A 22,054-nucleotide genomic window follows, 5' to 3' on the forward strand; every position below is an offset into this window, starting at 1 on the left:
TCCGCAGCCAATCAGCAGCAGAAAAAAAGTTCAACGAGCTAAAAAGTGGCAGAATCAGTGTCGGATCGCAGGACATCCAAAGTTCACTGACTGTCCCCTCAGGCAGATCAACCCGTGGCACATTTAGGCAAACTCTGACTTTAAAGCATCTCTTAGTTACAGGACAGAGTGCCTCTGGGCAGCAGCTCGCCACTTAGATTCAGACGGGCTAATGAAGCTGCAGCTTGTTTTGATAAGGGATCATGATTTGATACAGTTACTCTGATTCTTCCATGCAAGCCTGGATTTTAGCATGGGCTTACCGGGGCTGCAGCCCGGGGCCCTGGCGCTTTGGGGGCCCCAAAGGATGGTGCTCTGACAAGCAGCTAAATCCAGTCATCACTGAATAAAAGTTTTGACCAGGTTTGGCTCTCAGAGGGGAAATGTCTGAATTTGGTAATTAAATAAACCTGATATTTACAGAGATAAAGATAGAAATGAAGAAGGATAAATAAATACAGTTCATAGAGGATAGAAAGAGAACATTGTCAAATTTTTCTTCCTTAGGAAAGCTCTGTTGAATAGACATATTCAAGATGTTCAAGTATTTCTTTAATAACTACTAAGTATGTTTTGTTTGTAGTAATGATCTTTACATTCATTAAAGGTGCATCGGTAGCAATTTTCTGGCCGATCACCGATCTTTAGAAATCTGACTTGCTGAAATTATTTTGTTGCTGTGTGTGCAAAATACAGCAAAAAAGTTGGCAATCATGGAGTGACTGTTGTAAACCTTGAATGGAGAGGAGCCCTGGTGGTTGGACTGTCCATTAGCGTCTCATGGTGGACAGGGGCTGATTTTTGTGACCTTGTTGGTGGACAAGGTTTGTGGATAGGATCTGTATAACGATGATTAAGTAGGGCCTGCACCTTGGCTTAAGCCCAGGGGCCCACACCCTCCTATTGGCCCCTGTGAAATAAGCTCACATTTCTGTCTAAAATCCAATATGTCCAAAATCCAAGTGAAATTTATCAGAAAATTTTAACAATGACATGCTGTAACCTACTACTATTTTTACCCTCTGGCATTTTACAGCTGAAACCTGATGTTATACAGTATAATTGGACCATATGTGACGTGAAGCTTCAACCTGACAACTGGAATAGAATGAATAATACCAAAAAGTACAATTTATCTTATTTCCCTAGCATCAATTTAAATAAACTAAACTGCACTGCAAAAACACAATAAACTTACAAAGTAATTTTTATCTGGTTTCTAGTGTCAATGTTTTAGTACAATTTAAATAAGATGACATTTACTTGCATGCAAACTATAAGAGCTTTTTTCAAGCCAAAAATTTTTTAATATTGATTTAAAAAAAGTATTATTTCCACTTGCAGATTATTTCACTTATGGGAAAAAGGAATTATTAACCCATTTAATCCCACCGGCAACAATTATTGCCAGACATTTTATCTAACTTATTGAAGCTCTAAAATAATTATTTTGTCTTTTGGCAACTAATTGAAGTTTTGAAATAAAAATGGTACCGTGTCTACTCTAAGCAATATACATTTTATGTATCGATTGTGAAAGGTCACATGGGGGGGACATTTAGCAGTTTGTGAAGGAAACGTGCTAATGTTTTTTGAGCTATTTACCACAGCTCACAGGCAGGCTTTACTTCCTGCCTGTGATGCTGGAGGTGAATGTCAGTCACAAACCTGTACAAGAGGAAGTCAGTAAAATACTTTGAAAAACAAATATAAATAAAATATTTCGAACATGGTTTTTCAAGTCTACTGACATATAAAGAAAATTGTATCCCTTTATCCATATTTTTATCATAAGAAGAGTGAATGTAAGCATGGTAACAATTGTTTCTGTGAGCATAATACATAGGCAGCACTATACTGGATGCCCATAGCTTTGCTGTTTGTACAGTAATATACGGCTTATTTTGGAACTCTTTTTGAAAGGCGAGTTTTTGCAGTGTACCTCCTATAAGCATGGTGCAGATAGAGAAGATCTTCTCTGAGTCCGTGTTGGCAGACACGTTCCCGAAGCCCACGCTGGTCAGGCTGCTCAGAGCGAAGTACAGGGCCGTCACGTAGCTGCTCCGGGTCGACGGGCCCCCGCTCAGTATCTTTAGGCCCCCCGATCCTGAAATGTTCCCATAGTTTTGGCTCGAGTTCCAGGTGCCCTGCCCAGAGACCTCTGACCCCGAGGTGATCCACTGGGTGCTGTTGGCTGAGAGGCTGCTCACTGCAGGTGGGGTCTGTGTGGTCAAAGGAGTCATGAAGTATGGGGTCCCCAGGCGCTTTGCCAATTCATAGAGCCAACCTGTGAGGAGAAAAGGGAAAATATACACACTGCAAATTCAACTTCAACCTGAATTCAGTGGCATAAAAAACATTTATCTGAACATAACGAGGATATGTTCTCTCTTCAACTCTTTATTTCATGCAAGTGTTTATAACTCTGGAAGAATTTTTGTTTTGTTAATAAAATACTGAATGTATTTTACTGGGATTTTATGTGACAGACGCACACAAAGCAGTGCATACCTCTGACATGAAAGGATATGTAATTTTCTAAAATTTTTCATAAAAGGCGGGGCTATGCCCAAACAGGTGTTTTGAGCAGCTCAATGGTTGCCATGGAGATTAAAGGATTTCTTAAACATGTATGGAATATCAAAGCAACACTCAGGGTGTGTTTTTGATGAGTGGATAACATTATAATATGATGTAAAGCTAAAAAGAAACAACAAAAAAAGAAACATTTTACATAACACTGCTCCTATAAATTTCTATAAATTGAGTAAATATATGAAGTTTGTGGTTGTAGGATAACCAAACTTATGCGTAGACAATATGACAATACTGCTAGAATATGCGGCCAGGATGAGCAATATGAAACATGCAAAACATTCAGATAAAGTCAGCAGATGTCCTCAGTGCACAGGAACAAAAGGAAGAAGGAAAACGCTGTCGTCTCTGAGTAAATGAAGGCTGTAATAAACTTTGTGACAGCAGCAGCAGAACGCAGTAGAGGGATGTTCTGATAAGAATTACACAATGCAATATGGATGAGTCTATTTATTGATCCCTGGCATCCAAACCCTCAGGGATCGGGCTTTTGTTTGCCCGCCAGCATCAATAAGAAGAAGTGACAGCGGAGCTGCGAGTGGATCCCCAGCAGAGCTGCTAAACTGTCAGCATCAGAGGATTTAACGTCTGAGTAGTTTCCTGATTACATCGTCATTAGTGCAACTTAACCTCTGCCAAGCTCTGAACACACGGGCCTGACAGGAAGTTTGTTTCACCAAAGCGTGTGCAGCTGTGGATTACAACGGGAAAAACCAAAACTGATTACTGATTTTAATTGAGGACGATTTCAGATTGAGGTTATCAACCCGATAGCTGCACAAAACCTGTTCATTTATTGACAGGACCTAAGAAAAAGTATTCGCATGGGTGTTTTACGCTTATTGCTTTTACAAATCAATCACAATCAATAAAATTACTAAGCAAACTCTGTAAAACTGCTATTTCACCTTCAGGATTAATAAAGTATATTCTGATTCTGATATTAACAAAAAAAATGATAGAGAAATATTTGACGTGAAATAATTGATTGCTAAAATACTCTCTCCGTTTAAAGTAATAGATTTGTAGAGCTATCTCTGTGAATGAATGGGTTACAAAAGTCAAATCAAATCAAATAATCGTAAAAAAAAATAATAAAAAAAAAATAATAAAAATAATAAAAATAATAATAATTAGGGGTGCACCAGTTTATCAGTGCTGATTTCCATAATTTTGGGAAGTCAGTTTTTACATATGAAGCCGATCTTATTCACTGATCTTATCTAGCTTGGCAAAGGCAAAGGAATCAACCACGGCCCTGTTGTTCTCTCCAGTGAGAAAGGTTTGACTGACAGATCGGCTACCGAGTTCTGTCTGCATGTTTACAATTAACAATAGAACAATGTCTTGATATTTTGAGCAACATTTCAGACAAAAAAAATTGGTATTGGCCAAAATCGGCCAAAAAAAGCTTTTTCAAAGATTGTTGATCAGCCAGAAAACTGCTATCAGTGCACCCCTAATAATAACAACAACAACAATATCACATTTTATTAATACTGTCTATTTCTGAACACTGAGCTGTTCCAAACATCAGAGTCTCATGATGACGCCACAGGAAATATAATCTTATAGAAAGTTTTTCTTTTTCTTCCACTACATCATATTACTCTGTCATCCTGAGATTTTTTTATTAATATTATTGGTTTTCAAACGAAGAACAAAAAAAGCTACATATTATTACTAATAAAAAAAACAAGCATGCATAGTAGCTACAAAGTGACTGGATATTACTTCTTGTTGATGTAATATTTGTTTATAGCTGAGATTTTGTTTAATGTCAGATTAAAAAATGAATGTACTGCTGATTTGTCAACATACTAATGTAAAAGCTCTTGTATATAACAAAGCACAGAAATGACATCAAAATACCTTACATAATCAAACATTCTGGCCTGGAAAACTTGAAAAAATAAAAAACCATCGTCTGTAAACGGGTTTTGCACAGTGGAACAGCTGGCATGACTGTTTCCTTGGAGGAAGAAGGTTTTTCTGCATGGGGTTTACATTCTCTCTCTCTCTCTCTCTCTCTCTCTCTCTCTCTCTGTGTGTGTGTGTGTGTGTGTGTGTGTACGGCTGTTTGTCCTGGGTGGCCCTGTGATGGACTTGTGACCTCTCCAGAGTGTACCCTGCCTATCTGACTTGGGTAATAAAGTGATTTAGTTATTTTTTCAAACCAGCTGGAGGAGAGAAATATGGAAACATAAACGACAGAGTAAATCCCGATGAGCATTTTGCTGCAACTCCTCTGGCATCTTTGACAGCCTGAGTTCCTTGAGACACAAAACTCAGCTAAAGAGAAACAACAGGCCTCATCAGTCAGGATCCTGCATTCTTCTTCTGCAGTAGTTGACAGATTAGCTTTGCAGCTTGGACTGCTTCCACCACAGACTGTCAACTGGACTGAGATCCAGAATATTTGCTGACAAACCATGGATTACATCTGCCTTTTCTAAAAGAAAGCACTATGGGTTGTAGTTGTGTTTCCATTAACCATAAAATTGAACAAAATGAAAGTGCCAAAATAAATTCTCTTAACAGAAGCACATCTATTTGGAGAAAAAAAAAAAAACTCATGTTCTTTGATAAAAAGTTTTGAGCTTGGATGAGGAGGTTTTTACTGAAATAGATGTGTAATGCTAATGCAAAATGGTTGACTACAATTTCCCCAAAATGTCATATAAATAGCCTCTACAACATATGAGGAGCTTGTAGCTCCAACGGTCTCTGATTGGCTGATAGATGATGAGCTCTAGAACCATGACTGAATTATGAACACATCTAACTGTTTACATCCGTCGCTGCCATCATTTTTAGTGACTTATTGCGTGAACAAGTGTATTCATGTGCAATCTTAATTGAATATCTTATTTAATGGAAATACTGCACTTGTGAAATTGTATTTTAGACAAAGATTTTTGCACAGTTGTAGCACCTGTGTGAAATTAGTAAACTCTGCTTTGCAACTCAGGTGCATAAACATACATTATATGGTTATATTTGAATTAATATTTAAGACTTGGGATGGAGTAGCTTGTCATCGAATAAGCAATTTCCCCTTGTAGATAAATAAAGTATATTCTATTCTATTCTATTCTATAAACAAAGAAAATAAAGTCGCACAAATTGAAGCTGTTTTCAAAGCTCCATGTTTGATTGTGTGTTGGTTTGTCTCTGTCCATGGTGCTGATGTCTCCTGTCCCTCTAGTCAGGTGGAATAAACTTTCTCTCTCAGCTGTCTATGTACTGAAATCTATTCAGTACTTTGCTCTTCCAATATGAATTTCCACATATTGCTTTCAGGTCCAGCATGTTCTGTTGGCTCATTTCCTGTTGGAATTTAACACACTGTCTTTTTTACACCTCTGTCAGATAAGCTTACAACCAGTCTTTCCACTACATTTTTGCTCAGTTAATTATCACCTTGTATCTAATTATGTGCTGTCTATATACACCGTGTGCTCACTGGTTGCCAGATTTTTTTCTAAGTCTAGCTCTCAGCCTTTTTAGAGGCATGATAAAAAATCACCTCAATGTGTCTCATCCAGTGCAGTCTGGCTTTTTGTGGTGCTTTCGTGGCATTGCTGAAGTTAGCTTATGCTGCTGTATTTAGTTTATGAGGTGAGTGCTTCATTAGATATGCGGTCCATCTACAATTTAGAACAAAGGTTGTAAATATTGATTTTGAAAATAGATTCCATATTTTATTAAAAGTTAAAAGCGGCAGTGTTCATTTTGCAGCACAATAGAGTAATTATGTTATCTTCAATTGCTATAAAGATAATATACATATTAAATATGTCTTGAAAGAAATTTCACTTGATATTTTAACATTTTGAAATCGGGCCTCTGTCTCTTTAAGAAACTTCTGCCCTTTCTGAAACTCCACCTCCATCACAACATGGTTCCTCTGTTAAACCTTTAACAAAGCTTTTTTCCAGTGTTGCATTGAGAAGTAGCTCCTATAATGATGAGGTCAGCAGATGTTCAGTTCCACCAGATATTTGCTAATTGCTGCTGACTAGTCTGCAGGAGCTGAATAGGGGCAGTCACAGGGAAGATGGATAGTTGCCATGGAAGATTCAAGGATTTCTCAAACATGCATAAAAGAATCAAAGCAACATTTAAGGTATGTTTTTGATGAGGGACTAATATTACAAAATGATGTAAAGCTGAAAAAAGTTGATTTTACACAATACAGTCCCTACAGCGATGTCAGGTTAGACCAGAACTGTCATGCTAACAAAGTTTGCTGGACAATAAATGGTCCAAGAAATTATCACGATAAACGATAATATTGTTGTTCTGAGACCATTTTTGAGGAATAACACATTCTTACAGACCAATAAACTTTCAATTTTCCTGCCACTTCCATCTGTATTTGAAAGGGACAAAATCCACAACCCATGTATCTCCTATATCACACAGGATGTGTTGCTTCTTCACCGGCTGAGTGAACTCTTAACCACATGCTACAGCTCTGCAGTCTGTAAATTATTGACATGAAGACACAGCAGCAGCAGAAGGCTGTCCAGTGAATGACAGACTGAACAGTCCAGCGTATGCTTGCTCTGATATCAGTCCTCCATTGTGAATCTCAGCTGGTGGCGCGTAAAGGTCAGGCCGCAGGCTGCTCTTTGTTGTCCCCTGGATTACCTCGGCCTTTCTGAATGGTCAATTGAGGCTCTTCTGACATGAACCTACTGCAGCGCAGCGGCGCGCCACCGCTCCGCTGAAAGGGTAACGACAGATCGGACGGTGCGAATGGATGAGATCGAGAGAAACGACGGGATGCGCTGAAATCAGACACGAAAAGGAAAACACGGCAAACTGTAGTCCACAGATAAGAGAACAAACTCATTTTTAGCGTCTTCCGTGTTCCTTGTGTCGCTGCTAAATATAAAATACAAACATAAAGCTTGAGTGTCACCTGAGGTCACAGTCAAAAGGATTAAAGTTTGCTCCTTTGCCCTTGGAAACTCCCTGTCTGTGTGTCTGTACATGTTCATCAGACTGTGAGTCAGGGTTTCACACCGCCTGCAGGACTTCACGTTCTCCACTGAGAGACGCTTGTGGAATTATGAAGTTTGAACTGCAGATTCTTGATTTGTCTTTAAAGCAAGTTGAATGTAGCTGAGAAGGAAACCTGAGCAAGATTTTAGGGAGGAATGCAAAACAGACTGAGCTAATCACAAAACAATGCTCATTGAAAGAGGACAAAAAAAAAAAACTAAGAAAAAGTATCAAAATATACCAAATGCTTTGCAGGCAAAGCGAAAAATACTAAATATATTAAGAGAGTATTTTTTCCACAACTGCCTTTTCAAACACAAAAAACAAAATAAAAGAAAGTAGTGCTGGATGATATAACACAAAAATATAGAAGATATAAGTCTTTCATGTCAGTCAATGTCAATAACACTGAGTTATGAAAAATATTGTTTGGAAGTTCTCTACCTTGTTTCAACTGAATTATGACTATGTTGCACTGCTGAATCCAAACATGACATCCATTGTTCTGAATCAGGTCAGGTTTTTATTCTAATTTGGTTTAGAGAAATCCAATCTTCTGACTAAATTGATAATATTTTTGTGACATTATCAGTTCATTTCCGTTAATATTTCTCCTCCAAAAAAGATCTTAGGACAGAAAAAAATGTGTTCTAATTGAGTGAATTAATTAAATGTTGAAATCTTGGATTTCTGTGAATTCAATAATAAACATTTTTTAAGGATAAGAACATGTAAAATGGACTTTACGTCCTGATTGTGTAAAATTCTCCGTATCTTTTCTGTCCTGATGGAATCTCTCCTCCTGATCATCACTCACTGGTCCAGATTCTCAGGAAACCGATCCAGATGTCAGAACAAGTCCTACATTCAGCTCATTCAGCTCGTCAAAATGACCCTAAAACTGTTGCGAAACCCGAGACATTTTTTGGGCTGTTGACCAGAGTTCTCATCGATTAGTTTTTTGTTTTAAATATTTGAAATACTACCAGACGATAACGTGTCTGCGTGCAGTGTGGTAGACCTGTGTACAGCCTGTTACTGTTGAACGATTATTATTGATTAAATTCAAACTCTCACTTTAAAGGAAAAAGACATCAGAAGCGTTGAGGTGCGTCTCGTTGATGAATGCGCCCCAACTGGTGCCTTGATCACACATGAGAATGTTTGTGCTGAAACACAACAGACTGCTGCTCTTCAGTTCAATATGAAATAGTAGGAGTGTATTTTTCTTTTGATGGTGTGTGTTGCCCCTCAGACCTCAACAATAAAAATGAAAGGCTGATGGGTTAGTCAGCCATCAGGATTAGAATGCACATGTTGAGTCATGTCTGCATGGCCGGTTCTCCAGTGATTGCTCCACACAGGCACAACAGAGAGGAGGAGTGTGTGGAAGGAGTTCATGGATAAACATTCAGACATTGTGCCTTCTCTAGTGCTTTTTTTAAATTTTTGTTTAAAAATAATAAATATATAAATAATCAGGGATTTCCTGTAGAAGAGAATAGATCTTTAACATTCTTTCAGTGTGACCAAGACTAGAAATGCAATTATAGATTTTTATTTCTTTTTTTTTTGTCTTTTGAGAACAAATGGATGAAAAGCAATGATAAAAGATGAGTGATGAAAAGGAATATTGCCCACATATTATGCATGTGAATACAATAAAACTGACAAAGAAAATTACCAGTGCTACTGGTCAATGTGTTTTTCATGCTAATTATCACATCATTTCCTGTTTTTGGCCAATTTTATGAAAAAATGATGAATGATTATGGGTCTCTTCGGTTAGGGCTGTTCAAGGTTGTAACACATAAACAGTTTCATCAGATTTGATCTTTGAGGCAGTTTTTCAAACTGTGATCCTGCACAACACTGGATGTTAAAGCGTACAGCAGAGGCTCTCGCTTTGATGATGGTGATGATGAAATTTATATTGTGAACATGTAAGCAACAAATGTCAGCAGGGTAAAATAGAATAAGAACAAGAAAGTACAAATAGGAGTAAACATCAACATAAAAATAAAATGTTAATGTTCAGTTGGAATAGGAATAACTAACTTTTTATTAAATCAAACCCCCAGTTGACTCATCGAGCATATACACTGTTAATTTCAATGTAGTAAGTAGAATTCAAATGCTTCCCATGTTATAAATATTTATATGAAATTTTTCCTCTGTGTCACAATTATCCATTCTGCATTTTCCAAAAATGTTCAATTAATTTACAGTATTTATGCTAACTATGTTCAGTCAAAGCAGTTTAAGTTTGTAGCTGCACAGGAAAGAGGTTTTATAGTGCATTCATACATATGTTCTTACCAGGAACTGTATGAAAGTTAGAACCGAAGAACAAACATGCATGGATAGTAAAAGTGCCCGCTCACCGATGTCCAAGGAGCCCAAGCCTTCGATCTCCTTGCGACCGATGTAGTACCAGACACAGGCCATCCAGTGGGCCAGCAAGGCAAACATGGACATGAGCAGAGTCAGAACCACAGCGCTGTACTGTGAGTAGCGCTCCAGCTTCTGCAGGAGCCGCAGCAGCCGCAGCAGCCGGACGGTCTTCAGCAGGTGGACCCTGAAGTTCTGCACACCGGGGAACAACGAGAGGTCAAAAGGTCAGTCTGAAAAACGAACGTAAAGCAGAAGAATGACAGCTATTTCATTGGTCTATGAGTTGGGTTCTCCATCAACAAATTTCAACAGTTGTTGATAGAAAATCCAACGTTTTTCAGCTTCTAATAAGAGTGAACAATGAGTCAGTTAGCATTTAGCTGAACTAATTTAGCCCTCGGATCATTACCGTTTAGAATTCTTTGCAGGTGAGCCAAATTAATTAGAGAGGAAATGTGTTTGTGTACAACAGCAGTATGAAGGAAAGAATGATCCAATCATTTGAGAAAATAGGACTGTGCACACAAATTAAATAATAGTCAAGGGATTGTCTTTTGTAAAAAAAAATAAATGATAATAACATTTGTAGAGGTTTTGGTTACACAAGTGAACTCACCACAGTGACGTTGAAAGCGTAAAGCAGGTCAAAGGGCAGGGCAGCAACAAGGTCGACAAAGAGCCAGGTGGTGACGTAGTGGAGACAGATGGAGCGGGCGTCGTAGACCACCTGACCCGACTTGCTCACAAAGGTCGTACGAAAGTTCAACACGATGTCTGAGGGTAACAACAACATGCTGTTAAAATACCGATACATGCTGACAACAAAGCAGCGTTCTGTTAACCTTTTATTATGCCCTAAATTTAAAATCTCTGCCTGATTATTTTTGCTTATTTTAATTGTACTCAGTTCTATCTTTCTTCTTTTTGGTATGAATAGCTTTTATTCATCAGCAATGAGACAGGAATGCTGTAGTTTCTGCACTGAGTCTGTTGGCTGATATCTCAGAACCCAGGCAGGCAGGCAAAACATCACTGTTGTAATTTTATTAAGCATATCTAAGTTACATAATGATGCCCTTCAGTGTAGTTTACAGATATGCACATGCTCATGGCAATTTACATCCACACTTTATGTTGCGGGTTTCCATTTGTTAAAGCAAAGGGGAAAAATCCCCCAAAGTGTATGTTCTGTTTTTCCACAAACTTTGATTTATTTGAAACTTTTTGGTCATTTCTATTCAGCAATGCCCGGGAGCCAGCGTCAGAAAACAAGCAAGCCCTCATTAGGATGAATGCCAGAGGGTGTTGGAGCAGTTCTGGTGCAGTGTGTACTTACACTCTTCAGCAACTTAGCTGCCATGTTTTAGCTTTTTTACTCTGTGCGCAGACCAGCGGGGTCCTACTGACCCTGCGCGCAATTTTACAAGATTTTGTTTCTTTTGAAAAATCACAGCCCTGCTGTCAGACTAAGACATTTTCCCCAGACCATCAGAGTTAATGGAAAGTCAGCTGACGAGAGCCGATTTCTGCACTTCAGATGAAGTATGAGTCCACTGGAACTATTTGAGAGAGAAGCTTGTCAGTTTTTCCGGATGTTTTCTTTGATCAAAATTAATATTAACTAAAAGAACAATATACAGAAGCAAGAGTTTGACACATTAGCTTTAAATCATTTAGTAGAAACTCTTACGGACATGTTATCTTATCGAAACATACCTCTGATCAGGACTTTATATAATTCTTCTGCTATTCAAATATTCACAGAGTCTCAACTCCTCATTAACCTTCAAAGTGCAACTCTGTTTGCTGAGCATAAACAGGAAGTGAGTGAAGCCTGCTATCTGCTCACTTTCACAACACTTAAATGTCTTTATTAAAAGCATGAATTAACCTGAGGGAACAACTTAAACAGGTCGTCTGCAGAATGAATGGGTGAACTGAAAGTATTGATCAGCAGGCTTGGCCTATTTGTCCTAACGAATGGGATATTGATTGACAGGCAATACACATCTCACCACAGTTGGTTTCCATAAATCCAACGGTGAACATTGCAATAAAACTAATTGTGTGCTGAAGAGATGTCACGCTCGCAGTTACGCCGACAGGAACAAAGAGGCCTGCCAGTTTCTTGGAAAAAGAGTCGGCAGTGAGGAGTAATGGCCTGATGTAAATGGCTCATATCCTCTTACTGCATCGTGCATCATTAAAAAGCTTTACAGGTTTTGGAGATGGAAGATTATTGGCTGACCTCCAACCGGCAGGAGGCTAACACAACGACCAACAACGTTCTGCCAACCGGTTTCATATCAGTTAGGATCTACCGGATCATGTTGCTTCCTTTTATTGCTCGCGACACCAACGCTGAAATAAAATTCCTGGAACTATGTAAGCAGAGGAAAGTATAAAAAATAAAGTGCAAACTCAAACTTAAATCAGATCATGTTTGCTTCATTGCATTTGTTGTTAACCTTTTAACTGTTGAAATTTTCAATATAGTTGCATTGACTGTTTTATACTTTTTGACAATATTGCTTTATATTATTGATCATGTTGAAATAAATGTGAGTGATTTATTCTGAACAGATAGCTGCCTGGTTTCTCACGGCAACAGATCTCTTTTTCTCAGAAAGTCCTAATCCCTCTTTACATGAGAAGACCCTGAAACATCGTCCTGCTGCTGGACTCTGCTCTGATGTCTCCCCCTTGACTTTTTGCTCTTTCTATTGTGGCAATAAAGATTCCTTTTAAATCTGAAGAAAGCAACAGTGAGCACAACTTCTGTTCAGAAATGAAAGAGGATTAGGTTTATTCTTGGCATTAACTAACTAGCAAAGGGCATAATAAACATAACATTAGTATTCTTGTTATTGGCCTTAATATGATATACTGGCATAGATTAACTAATCATCATTTAGCTTTGGCATTACTCAGCACAGTTTGTTTGGAAGAAACCTCAGTAAAGTCTTGTGACTTTTGCCTCTGGCTAATTGCGACACAGGCCTGCAGCCCGGGTCAGCAGCTGCTCATCCCTCTGTGATCAGAACCATCCGTCCACTCTAGTGGGGTCGGGAGATTGTGATCAGACCCACGGCTGTGAAAGTTTATATCTATTTGCTCCTCGTGCGTCTAATGACGGCTTGGAAAATCACTTTACCACATCTTCACTGACACTGACCAATATGTTTGATGTGTAGTTGATCATTTTGATGATGGCACTCGACAAAATGTAACATCTGTTTCTGGTTTCTGCATTGGTGACTGTATGTATGATGTTTTTATGACTTTGTATTTTTGTGTTTTTATCACGTAAAAGGTTTTAAATGGCCGTGTTGCTGAAAGTGACAAATCGAACTAAATGTTTTTATTGAGTTGATTCTCACCTAAAATGAAAAGGATCTCCACCAGGATGTCACTGACACTGGGTGGACTTCTCGAGGCGCCGTCTTCGTCCCGCCCTCCACTGAAGCAGACGTTGTAGGGAACGGTGACGGCCACGTAGAAGGTTGCCAGCAGAATCAACCAGTCCCAGCCGGCCTTGAAGGTGCCATAGTGGAGCAGGATGAAGCGGGACTTCTGGATGGCTGCTACTTTGTACTCTGGGATCGGAGGTTTCTGCCCAAACATGTTCTGTATCGGATCAAAAGGAACACGGCTGTTAACGGCAACATCACCTCAGGGCCTGGAGTCAGTCACCTCTTTTACTTCCTGCTCACAAGTTTTATTTCCAAAAGCTGATCAACAATGGAAAGTGATCTTCTTTCTGTTGTACGGCTGCCAAAAACACACCCAGTCATTCCCGTTGGATTTAATCATGAGTTTGTATAAAGCACAGAACAAATTAGGTCAAATACTTTGGGAAAAGGCCTCTGCTGGTGTCTTCAAACAACTTCCAACTTTCAGCATTTCCATACAAATAGAAACTAAAACCCCATCTGATTTTCACATGTTCTGAAAACCCCCCAAACCAAACCAAAACAGGATAAAAATAGTATGCAGCTCTTTTATATTTACATAAAAAGTTTGTAAAAATCTAAGCACATCTCAAAAACTCTAGAATTGTGGGAATAATACAAAACACAATTTCTTTTTTTAATTTTTTTTTATCATTAACACTGCATGCTTATGATTTGTCCTGAATTAATTTAAAGATTGAGTGTTTGCTCAGCCTAATATTTTAGAATGAGATTTTCCAAAACCTTTCAGATCTGGGCCACATGTTGTTGTGGTTGTCCTATATTTTTTTGACTTTGAAACCACATTTGCAGGTTATAACAGTTTGAATTACACCAACTGAGAGGCTGCAGAAGATCAAAGTATTCCCAGGGTTTAAAAAATGTCCCTGCATGCCCTGACTGTCCAATGCTCCAGATAAACTGCAAAAAGCTGCTAGATCTCTATCTAAACCTCCACAGTTATTGATAGGACAATTACACAGAGCATTGCCAAATTATGGTTGTAGCGCTGTTATGCATTTTCTCTCCCAGACAAAGTAAAACATAGCAGCAACACAGAGTTTGTTTTGAAAAATTGCATCAGACCAAACCATAGAAGCTCTTCTGTGTTTTGTTCAGGACAAAGTGGAGATTTCTGGCCAAGTTTTTTTTATTTTTTAATCAAAACACCTCAGTAAGGATTAATGACTTGCAGTCATAGTTGACTACAAACTCTACTGAATACCAAGGAAGACGAGAACCAGGGTGAACATTTCAGCGGCATCAAACTGCACAAAGTTCTGCCAGTTTCTTTATCATTCGAGTCAGCAAAATGTGACGTTCTTTCCACCTGGAGTCGGCCAGATGTGAAAAACCTCCCCATGTCCTTCAGACCATCTGTTGAGGTTAGAGCTGCTGGCTGCACTGGAGCACACTGACAACTCATGCAAGAAGAAGAAGAAAAACGAGTTTCTGCTCTGAAACTGGAGTTCATCTTGCCTTCTTGTGTTTGGATGTTTTATCTTCTGCTGCCTATGAGCCTGAATGAAGAGTTGTTGAAGGTTTAAGAGATTTTAATTAGGCTGAGAGACGAATGAATCCTGAAGAAAAGCATTTTAATATCTCTGACTAAATGATGTCCTCCAGCGTCTAATACCAAGCGTAAAGCAACGAGGACATAATCTAATTACTGGATGTCTTCAGTTCTTCAGGTGTCAAAGTGTTGATTTGATTCTTATTGTTTAATCAGAAAATATTTATTCCTTTAAGCCTGTTAGTGATTAGAAAGGTGGAGTAGACTGGGAAAGCCTTTGCTATGAAAGAAGCTCTTATGTCCCAGGGAGGATTGTTGAATTTAATGGTAAAAAGAGCTTTATGTTAAAGAGGAAAAACTCAGACATTTACTCAGTGAAGAATATAAGTGCAAATGAAAACTGTGTGAAAAGTTTTTCTTTTGTCTGTTTGATGAGTACAGAGCCAGATTAAGAGTTCGACAGAAACAAAAGGCTACGGAGCGCAAAAGGAGGACATTTCAGATCCGGGACAATGGAAACTTTTACACAGGACACACTTATCACGATGTATTTCTTCCTCTATGTTTTCCTCCAAATAAAAAATCTATTTCTAGATCCTGACTCCCTTCCTCCTCTACGACAGTCTTGCCTAATGAGATGAACATAGAACAATCTTCCCGTTTTATTTAGAAAAACAAAATAACAAATTACAGGTTGAATTAGACATTATTTATTAGCAAACATTAGTTCCATATTTTGAAAGATATTCTATATCTCAAAGATTTTTGAAAACTGATTTTAATGTGGTTCTCTCCTGATACTCTGGCTTCCTGCCACAGTCCAAAAGCATGAGTGTCAGGTTAATTTGTCTCTCTAAATTCTGTCTATGTGTGTGTGTGTGTGTGTGTGTGTGTGTGTGTGTGTGTGTGTGTGTGTGTGTGTGTGTGTGTGGTTTGTCCTGTCTGTCTCTGTGTTGCCCTGCGACAGACTGGTGACCTGTCCAAGGTGACCCACCTCTTGCCCCGAACGTTTGCTGGAGACAGACCATGGATGGATGGATGGATGGATGGATGGATGGATGGATGGATGGATGGATGGATGGATGGATGGATGATGGATGGATGGATGGATGATTTTAATATTCTCTCTAGATCAGAAATGTGAAGCTCAAGGCTGCTCGCCACATGCAGCTCAAAACAATACTGTCTGACTGATTAGATAATTTCATAATTCTAGTATTAATGATGATCCTCTAGTAGGTTATATAATAATCACAACACTACACAAACCATAATGCAACAGCGACTTGTGCTGAAGACAAGGCTGCAGAAGTCAGCTGGAACCAGGAATCCTTTTCACATTGCCAAGTAATTATTAATATTTATGTAAGTCTGAACAATGGGGCAAGTGGAGCCGCTCTTTTTCTATCTCCATAACAACCATTAGATGGAAACAATTTAGGCTATTTGGTAACAAGCATTCCTACTGGGTGTCACACAAACCAAATGATGACAATGTAGACTAGCATATCATGATGTTTTCTCCCCATGAATGTTGTAAGTTTATAAGAGGGTATTATATCATGCTTGAACATTTTAAGCAAAATTCACAACAATAACTGCATTTACATCGAGTCTATAATTGGGCAATTTGACATTTCAAAATTAAATTTGCTTAATGAGGTGAGTTTTTTTTTTCTCCATTTTGTAAAACTACAATGGAAACGTTTTTTTCAAATCACACAAGTCACACGATTTCATATTAAGAAATATGATGTTCCTTAATCATATCTTGTTACAATCTTGTTGTCTTTTTGGTGTGGGAATAAATAAAGTTGAAATGGTAGTTATGCGGTTAGTTTAGCCAGTAGATGAAGGCAGCGTTAGTTAGTGACTAAACTAAACTAAGGCTACCTTCATCTAGTGATCCCAAATATAAACAATGCCTCGTCTTACACAACTCTCCCTGACTGCTAGAAAATATTTTGGATTGAGGTCAAAAAGTTTTCTAACTGCAGGAGAGTAGGTTTGTCTTTTTGGTTGGTTTCCACCCAGCAACAAAGCAGCGGAAATTCATCCACGCCGTCGCTGGGAAACTCACTTTGTTGATCTTGAGCTTGCTCTTGTCTTGTTTCTGCAGGTGTCCTGACAGCTGATAGAGCACGGCTCTGCTGCGGCGGCGGTTGGTGTTGAAGCCTGAAGGGCGAGTTACCTGATGCACCTGCAGGCCCGTCTCTTCATCTGGGGATGAGACGGAGAGAATTTCAATCGGTATCTGTCTGATCCTGTGCATGTTGATTTTTTAAAAACGTTTCTGACCTGGGATTGACGTATTGACAGTGATATTTTAGTGACTGACAGATAATGCGGTCAGAGACTGTCACAACGACGCAGTGTTGGTGAAACCACCTGTACTGTTGTTCACGTACTTCTTTTGTGGTAAAAGCTTACCTGATATTGACCTGTGTTCTGCCTCTTTATTGACTGGAGCTGTTGTCAGTGTACAATTCAAACAGGCTCCATATCTGAGTCCACAGAATAGAATCAATACTAATGACAAACAGCCCACAAAACCTCATTCATGTCATCTTTTCTTTCATATGAACAAAGGTCTCCATACAGGAAAAAGAAACAAAAGCACACAAATGGATTAAACAGGGGGGCTTGGTCCCATAATGGGTACATTAAGTCATCACCCGGGCAGAAGATATCGCCTTGTTTATTTCATTTCCTATTTGAGATGTTCCCCTGCCCATAATATGCTGTCTTTCATGGAAAGTACCCACCCATGTAACCAAATCAATTCATTCTCTACAAGTAAATGAAATTTGTTCACAAAGTCCAGGAGAGATCCTAAGCATTTTAGACGGTGCAGAAAGAAAGTACGGGTGACTGTAGCTGCATGGTGCAGTGGACGGTACTTCACAGTACTATTTACATGCAGAGTCTTTAAATTGAGGCCTATCAGAAAGTTTATTTATTTCTTTAAGTAATATATGCAATCAACTTCAAATATTACCACAACATACACATTTTTTATTCACAACACATACATGTAAACCAAAGGAACTAAACAAAAACGTGGAAAACCTCAACACAAACAGCCTAAAATGTATCTAGATTTTAGTGGTGCAACTAGAATATATAACATACAAAATAGTAAAAAAAAAAAAAAGGGCAATTCAAAAATTGTGAACATTTTCAAAAAAGATGTCAGCTTGAAAGAATTTTATTTGCTTGACCTAATATAAGGACTTATAAAACAATAGTAATAATAAAACAAATAAAATTAATAATAATTTCAAAGTTTAAAGGAGTGACTTGATGTCTGGCTGATAAGAAATTACAATAGTCAATGTCAGTGATGAAAAGACCTAACTTAACCTCTTGTTTGGTTACATCTTATTGTATTTCATGACTGGAAATAAACTCTTTACATGAATATTTGAACGTAGGCCCTTTCATTTTTTAAGGCAGTGATTGGTCTCATTTACATATCATTTTTGAATTACCCTGAACTATTTTTTTAAAAGTATATATATATATATATATATATATATATATATATATATATATATATATATATATATATATATATATATATATATATATATATATATATATATATATACCTCCAGTTTGGGGGTGACTGCCCAGAGGCCCCAATGACTAGTCATTGGGGCCTTGGGGCAGTCACCCCAAACTGGAGCAATGGCTACAACAGATCCCAGGAACAACATCGGACATCTCAGTCCAGAAATGGACACTGAAGCTCCCAGGCCTCTGGTGGAGGACCCGAGCTCAGAGGATAAAGCTAACGTCACAGGACAAACAGGCCAGACCTGTATGTAAATGAGACCAATCAGAAGCAGGTGATAAGAGCAATCTGTGACATGTGACTAGGCTTTAATAGTCACGTGACATGTGATATAGATGTATGACGTAGATATGTACCTCAGTAGGGGAACTGCTCTGGCTGCTCCTCCTGTCTGTACGTCACCAATAAAATGGCTGAGAAACGCCACAGAAATGAATTGAGTTCACATAATTCAGCTTATGCTTTTTTACACACACCAACTGTGTGTGTAGCGTGTTTCATGCATTTCGCGCATGTGGACAACGGTGGAGGGCAGAAAGACCCTTGTTCTACTTGCCATCCATAGTCGTGCTGCTGCGGTGGAATAACTCCGTTAACTCAACCAAACTTGGACATCTAGGTGTTACTACATTTTGTGCTGTGCTCCACAGCAAAGAGAAACCCGTCGAAGTACAACTCAAAACTATTTCTTTCTCACTCTACACATAGTCTCGTTGCCGTAGCAACTGACGACAACGCCTCTCCAAAACCCCGGAATATTTCCCACTCACCATGCTCTCCGCCTTCCTGTTAGAGCTAACCCTGCAGCAGTGAGTTCCGCACATGTACATATTAGTCTGCGTGGAATACTTCACTCCACGGATGGGAAAAAAAAACATCGCTGCCATGAAACTGTCGGTATTTTCTGATGTGGTTTGGGACAAAGTTCCACGTTTAGACAAGCACCGTTCACATACAGGAGAATAGTTGTCATGTCGTTGACAGGCCGCGCCACCAGATGGCACTGTGATTTTTGGATGTCATTGAGCGCAAACGTCTTTCGACCAATCGCTTCCGCCTCATTATAAACAGACATGAACGCAGCGCCGTAACAACTATTCTTATCAGGAATTGTGCTAAGCTAAATAGGTTACGTACCACAGTGCTATCCGCCATTTTCTTTGCTGTTATCAGTCCAAACTTGCTTAGCGTAAACCCATCTAAGTGTGTCATATTCATAAACTATTTTGGGTCCAATAACATATTTTAAGTTAGCAGGCGTAGCGCCACGAACTGTAACAACTAGACTTAATACTTTTTGCAAGACTTTTAACAGATGTGACCAACACAATATGAACATATTCAGGGAAAGACCTGCACCTGTTTGAACAGATGTGAACCAGATGTTTTAAACGTCCACATGTGGAGATGAGGAGAATGTTATTGGCCAATATTTTTGAAGAACAAATCTGTCAATGGCGAGGGAGATGAATTTTAGACACTTGTTTAGAGAGGAAGGTGCAGAGCAAAGGCAAACAGAAGAATCTGACAAGCACTGTAAAAAAATCTTTTTTTGGAAGATGAATTGTAATTAAAGGGGGAAACAATTTCAGTTCTGATGACAGAAGCAATGTTACAATAGATTTCCCACTTGTTTCCTTTTTATTATTTTTTTTTAAATTAACAATCCAATACTTTTTGCCAGCTTCCATTAACAAACCCTGTCAAATTCCAAACAGAACAATATTTTATGTTCCTTTTGTTATTCTCCTTTGGGTTTTGTCCTTGGAGCAGCTGTAATTTTATACATGCAGCTTTCAGTGTGGTTGTTTTTCATAGTGTGGGATCTGAGAAATGTTCCTTCCCATCTGTCCTTAGCTTCAATTTCTTTTCTTATCCATGAAGGTTGAGAAAGCATCTTCATATGAGTCTATAAACAGAGACAGAATGTTGTTAAAAGTTACATCTTGAATCCTCACTTATTTCAGGACGGGAAACTCATATCGATTCATTACAGATAGACGGACATATTTCAAGCCTTGGTTTCTTATAACTTTGCTGATTAAGGCATAAAAATAACAAAAGTGTCAGAAAATAAAACATAAATGTCAGGCTTCTGAAAATTATGGTAATTTTTGTGTACTCTGTACTTGGTTGTGGCTCCTTTTGCATAAATGAATACGTAGTTTTGTGTTTTTCATTATAGTTTAATTTTATTTTGTTGTAAATTTTAGCTACCATAGTTATTATTAGTTAAATATTGTTTAGTTTTAGTTGAGTTTCTTTTAGTTCTATTAGTGTAGCAGTAGTTTCAGAACTCATAAAGGTCAGAGTATTATTGTGATTATGGATACATCGATTGGATAATTAATACTCAACAGAAGATAGCCTACCTCTTTCTGCTCTTTCTCATTAAAATAAAAATATCTAGCACTTTTCACTAAGGTTATGGAACATGCTAATGTTTTCTGCAACATAAAGTGTTCTGACATCTTAAAGGCACTTCAAGAACAAACAGTAAATTGTGTGTATGTGTGTGTGTGTGTGTGTGTGTGTGTGTGTGTGTGTGTGTGTGTGTGTGTGTGTGTGTGTGTGTGTGTGTGTGTGTGTGTGTGTGTGTGTGGCACCAGCTGGCCCAGCTTGATTGTCTCAGTCATCTCCTAAAAGCCAGAGCTCTGCTGGAGGTTGTGTAGGTGGGGGTTAATTAGCCGGGGGCTAACATTCGTTTTTTTTAAAATTATTATTAAAAAAACACATGGAGGCTCAGAAACCTGCATTTAAATCCCACACTTAATAAATGTCCTGGTTCAAAGTTGTCCAAGAAACTAAAGAAGGCATTTTATATTAGATGTCTTTCAACTAATTCATTTATGAGATGCATCTGTTTTTTAAAAGGTTAAATGCTTCTCCAGACAGGAACTCAACCCCTGGTTTGATTTCCTCATCCTCCTATGCCATTGTTTTATGTAAGAGGTAAATGCATTTTGTACAAAGTTTCAGGGGTAACCATGGTAACTGTAATCAGACAGTGCCTGGACAATGTGAGGCTATGGTTCCACGACTAAAAATATATTTTCCACCAACTTTTCAGCCACCTGCTTGTCTGATTATTGCATGTGGCCCCTTTATGTCGGCATACAGTGGATATAAAACGATGCATGCACCACTATGAATTTACATAAAGCATGTAAAACATTTGATATGTTTTACATTTGTGTTATAGATAACTATAACTGATGAAATAATAAAAACTGAAATGGAAAAAAACAAAACAATTTTCATTAACTGAAATAAATGACAACATAGAAAACTATAGCTAATGAAGCACATTCATAAAATTAACTAAAGCACAATAGGTATAGTATTCTCCATTTTTGTATTTGTGAATCTATTTATTTGAACTGACGACACAAACTGCTTACATCAGATGTCAGAAAATTTCCTGGTGGCGCTAGTCTTCTAAACGGAGACAGCAAAAGTTGCTAGAAAACA

At 38.3% G+C, this 22,054-nt stretch overlaps 1 protein-coding gene across 1 annotated transcript in view; it reads right to left on the reverse strand.

Moving 5' to 3' along the window:
• kcnh3 (potassium voltage-gated channel, subfamily H (eag-related), member 3) overlaps positions 1 to 22,054 on the reverse strand; it is a 137,620-nt gene that overhangs the window by 22,640 nt on the left and 92,926 nt on the right. Inside the window, 5 exon segments of the mRNA XM_055059798.1 lie at positions 1,982 to 2,326; positions 10,032 to 10,233; positions 10,658 to 10,815; positions 13,422 to 13,668; positions 17,087 to 17,226. Coding sequence (XP_054915773.1) covers positions 1,982 to 2,326; positions 10,032 to 10,233; positions 10,658 to 10,815; positions 13,422 to 13,668; positions 17,087 to 17,226 — 1,092 coding nt within the window.

The sequence above is a fragment of the Poeciliopsis prolifica genome, unplaced genomic scaffold (assembly GCF_027474105.1).
Source record: "Poeciliopsis prolifica strain line A6 unplaced genomic scaffold, Auburn_PproV2 SCAFFOLD056, whole genome shotgun sequence".
NCBI classification, from domain to species: domain Eukaryota; kingdom Metazoa; phylum Chordata; class Actinopteri; order Cyprinodontiformes; family Poeciliidae; genus Poeciliopsis; species Poeciliopsis prolifica.